General features: G+C 41.8%; 1 protein-coding gene across 1 annotated transcript; it reads left to right on the top strand.

Moving 5' to 3' along the window:
* Positions 1 to 4130, top strand: LOC308090737 (uromodulin-like; the record flags this gene model as incomplete). The annotated part of the gene is made up of 8 exons (XM_080436001.1): positions 1 to 36; positions 1546 to 1662; positions 2049 to 2213; positions 2466 to 2608; positions 3089 to 3331; positions 3661 to 3820; positions 3920 to 3995; positions 4111 to 4130. The coding sequence occupies 8 exons, from the start codon at positions 1 to 3 to the stop codon at positions 4128 to 4130; spliced, it is 960 nt and encodes a 319-aa protein (XP_080292127.1).
* Positions 4131 to 4979: the final 849 nt, after the last annotated feature.

The following is a 4979-nucleotide window of genomic DNA, read 5'->3' as shown; positions in this document are numbered from 1 at the left end:
ATGGCGATGTGTAACCCTGGGGAAGGTATGTTGAAGGTAAGATGAAAAACATCCGAATTGGACACAGCAATGGAGAGCATGCACTCTCTGCTGCTACTGACATAAAAATGCTGTTTGCTGGCTCACACAGCTGTTCTGTATCCAGCGCAATTAGCTAAACTCACACACCTGCCTTAACTAACGACCTCTTCTCATCAAGAGGACCTAAAGTCACAGTGGCCTCTTCTTGTCAAGAGGGCCTTTCAATATAAGGGTACTTTTGTCTTTCAAAATAAAGCCATTCTAAGCAACATAACGGCAAACAATAAAAATCACATTATAAGACAAGACACTCCCCGCTTGACCTTTATGAGGTCACCATCTTATCTTTTACACTGCGGGTTCTGAATGAGTCCTCTGTAGGTAGAAGCAGAACTATGACTAGTCTACAAAAAGTCTTTGCACAACCTCGGTCCATAGTCTTCATTTCCACATTGCGTAATCTTTCCTGAATTTGCCTCCACTTTTTTGGTGTAGACATCCTTGTCTGTGAAGTCTCCTTGAGGGCGTGAGACTACAGCCTTCTTGCTGAACCTGAATAGACTGTCATGCGACTCCCGCCATGACAGGTTTTCTCGTTAACGTGCATGAAGCACTGGCCCGGGATGCATGGCTGTTATGTGAAAGCCGCTGTCACATTCCTCACACTTTACTGCATTTTTGCAGTCCTTTGCTAGATGAGAGGCCGAGGACACACATTTGAAACATATTCCTTTTTCCATGAGAAAGGCCTTCCTGTCCGAGAGTGTTTTATCTCTGAATGTCCTGCACTTCCTCAGTGGATGTGGAAGGTCGTGGATTGGGCATGTTATACGTGGATCATTGTCGCTTTTCACAAGGTTGTTTGCATCAGTTTCTGCTGTGGAGACATCGGTCTGGTGAACCGTGATTGGATAGCGGGAGCCTTGACTTTTAAAGTTAGGTCTGTCTGTTTTTGCAGGTGCAGTGTCACTGCTGGAAAGAAAAAAGCTTGGGTTGTTGCTGTGAGGCCTAACCCTATGATAGCGTTGGTGTAGGATGAGTGCCAAGCACGGTAGTTTTCGGGCCTGTCATCGAACTGATATAGGCTTGAGCTCACCAGGCAGGGGTGGACTGGCCATTTGGCGTACCGGGCAAATGCCCGGTGGGCCGCGGGCCAGTGGGCCGCTGGGCCACCCAAAAAAAAAAAAAAAAAAAAAAAAGTTTTTTTTCGGTCCGGGGGGTGGTGGGCCGGTCCGGACCAAAATGCCAGGGCTGAATTTTGGTCCCAGTCCGGCCCTGTCACCAGGTCTCGCCGAGCCAGGAAGTTTGCCAGTGGTTCAGTGGTGGGTGCCTTGGCATTAGCTGCTGGTGTACCTTGGGGGGTGTACGGTAGGGCGGAAGTGTTCAACTTAGAGTAATCCCTGCTTGAATGTCCCTTATAATCATGCTCTCTTTTAGGGGACTTGTATTACATTTTAACAGGACGTGGTGTGCTTGTATCTTTGATTCAGTGTTCGACTAACACTTGTTTGCTGCCGGATTTAGCGTATTGTGGTGCGCTATCTCTTGCTGGGCCTTGCTGTGTCGGTGGAGAAACGACAGTTGTGCTTGGCTGTGTCGGAGTATCGGCGTCGACACGGTCTTGCGGTGGAGAATTCGCCTGTGCGGATGGCTGATTACCGGATGAGCTTAATTTTTGTTGAGATTTTACAAACTCACTTGTCCGCTCCATTTTATCCTCTTCTGAGATAGCGTCTAACACCATAGGGTCATGGAAGACTTCGTCCATCTCCAAAACTATTGCCTCTGCAACAGCTGCGTCTGCTTCACGCTTGAAAGAGAGCACTCCCATTTCAGCTTCGAGTTTAGCTGTTGCAAATTGTAATTTTGCTTCCAAAGCAGCCTTTTCTTTTTGTAATTCTGCTTCCATAGCAGCCTTTTGCTGGTGCATATCTGCTTCCATAGCAGCCTTTTGCTGGTGCATATCTGCTTCCATAGCAGCCTTTTCCATCTTGAGTTCAGCTTCTTGTGTTGCATATTCTGAAAAGTGGAAAATCCAGATTGGTCTGCTGCTGACTGCTCTGCAATCCTCTGGTCTGAATGGATCCTCTGGTCACCTGGCCGACCCGCGGTGCTCATCTTTCACAGAGCGTGATGGAACAGTGTGGTACCAAGTGGAACGTCAGGCTGACACCTGTGGGAACATATTGACGGTGAGGATTTGTCTGATAACTTGTTGCTTTTTTATAGGATTGTCTTTATCAGCAGTAAAGTTTGTTTTTCTTTTGTGCTGTGGCTGTGTATGTGTGTATATATATATATATATATATATATATATATATATATATATATATATATATATATATATATATATATATATATATATATATATATATATATTATTATTTTTCAAGCTGGCTAGATGATTCACTGGACTGACCATTCAGTTAACCTCTGTCTTTCAGACCAACAACACCCATGCCATCTACTCCAACAGTGTATTTGTCTATCCTGCAAATAACTCACTTCCTGTGAGTTTTCCCTTCTCCTGTGTCTATCCTCTGGACACAGAGACCAGCCTAGATGTGGCCATCAGACCAAACCTTCAGTGAGTAACCTATTTTCAAAATTGCAAATGATAGTGAAAACACAGTGAATATACAATGTATTGTGGTACAATAAATGTGAACTGCATTGCACCAAACAGCCTTGGTACAGAACTGTGAAAAGACAGACAAATGAAAAAAGGTTACAGATTTAAGTGTGTTTTGAATGGTTCTTTATTAATTCATCTGCCATTGTTATAATGGCCTCTAGTTGCTGCCATACAAGAAGAGACTAGTATATTACATTTCAGGCTTCAACTTGTTTCCCTGCTGTCATATTTTGATCCAGGCTAGAGAAACTACAGTATTTGTATGCCACATTTTATACTTAGTTAATGTTGGCCATTAATATGTATTTTTTTCCAAGACAGTTCTTAAGTTTGCACTTAAAAAATGTTCTGCTATAGTGACAGCCAGCCACTCGGCCAAACCAAACCCATCTGATACCGTTTGATCCTTTAAATGATATGTTTCCTTGACAGGCTTAAAGGTGGCACGTCAGGTGTGGGTTCACCAACCAACACCTCCATGTCCTTGTTCCAAAACTCCAACTACACAGAGCCTTACCCAGCAGGCCCAGTCACCCTGCCAGTGGGCTCTGCCCTGCATGTAGGAGTATCTGTAGGGGAAACAGATCCAAGGTTTGCGGTCGTTCTGGACGACTGCTACGCCACTCACTCCTCCAGCCCTGATGACCTCATGCGACACTTCCTCATTCAAAACAAGTATGTTTCATTCTTCAGCCTCAGCAGATGGCTTGTGTCACAATAAACAAACAATGAAAGAGAGCGTTGGGTGGGAGTGGGGTATGGGGTTGTGATATCAACTATAATGTGAAGTCTTAGTCCAGAGTCTTTGTATGAATGTAAAATCCTTATGAAAAGAGAAGAATGTTGGATGCAACAGTGATGTCGCATGAGTCTACAATAGCGTAGCATTTATAATGTGAAAACTGTTTATTATAAGTTTAGTGTCTTAGTGTGAATTTAAAATCATTTAACTAAAAAGAAAAGACTGACGGATGAGCCTACAACGTGACCCTTCTTTTCTCCAGGTGTTCTATCAACCGTCGTCAGGTGAAAGTGGATGAGAGCGGCTCTTCCCTCCAGGCTCGTTTCTCTGCCCTGCTCTTCCTGTTCCATGGAAACTACAGAGATATCTACCTTCACTGCAGCCTCCACCTGTGTGACCAGAGAGCCTCCTCATGTTCTCCTGTAAGTTTCACACTTTCTTTCCACACTCTGCTGTTTCACACCAGACAGGTAAGTCAGTAGCAAACTGTGTGCTTACTGCTATTCCTTCACCATTCACAGGTTTGCTCAGGGAGGCGTCGTTGCTCCGTTTCCAGACCTGTACCCTTCAAACCCATCACCATTGGACCAATCACCTGTGAGTATCAAGAACAACAATAAGAAAGACTGTATTTTTTAGTGCTGACATCTTAATAATGTTAAAGTGGATTACATTCGTTTTTTGTGTTTTTCTCTTTGCTTTGGATCTTCAGGGGACAAGCTAGTGGAGTGAACAGCGGACATCGTTAACTGACTCCAATATATTACATTTTCTAATCGTATGATTTTTATTTGGTGCGTAGGTTTCATAAATATGCTATGATATGATTAATCTAATCTAACTAATCATTAACCATTTTTATATTTCTCTCTTCTGAAAAAATACTGTAATCAATAATATGGTAACAAATAAATGATGATTTGAGCATTAAATGGCAAATCTGTGTCTGCTTCTTCAAGGTTCAAGTCCCAAATAAATCATTATATAGTTATAGTAAATATAGAAATATGTAAATGATCAATGATGAAGTATATTCATACAAAAATAGAATATAGCCTCAATGCTTATAAAAGTGCTTTAAAAATGTAAGAAAACACACTGATCATTGAAGGTTTTTCATATCCTTCTTGACATAAAAATGTGATGTCAAGAAGGATATGAAAAACACGGAAATTAGTTATGACACACATTTAATGTGTGTCATAACTAATTTAACTCAATAATGAAAAAACAAGGTGATACTGACAAGCATTTCTATTCAAACATCAACTATACAGTACATGAATCCTCCCTGTGTACACAACAGTAGATTATTCACAATACACACAATTATTAAACATAATCCTTCTCAGTAGGATGAACATCCAATGATTGGGCCATAATATACAGTACAATACCACAAATTATTTAACATTATCCAATCAAAGACCACTCACCTTTATCTTGATCAACCAATGAAATATCACAATCCTTCTGGTCTCGTTGGTTTAGGAGTTTTTCAGATTGAATTCTTGCACAGGTGTCTGTGGACCAAGGGTGACATAATCTTTTATTTGCTTAGTCTTTGCTTAGTCTTTGCTT

The sequence above is a fragment of the Gymnoscopelus braueri genome (assembly GCF_963280865.1).
Source record: "Gymnoscopelus braueri genome assembly, chromosome: 8".
In the NCBI taxonomy this organism is placed as follows: Eukaryota; Metazoa; Chordata; class Actinopteri; order Myctophiformes; family Myctophidae; genus Gymnoscopelus; species Gymnoscopelus braueri.
The sequence above is the reverse complement of the archived record's forward strand: the minus strand, read 5'-3'. Positions and strand labels throughout refer to the sequence as shown.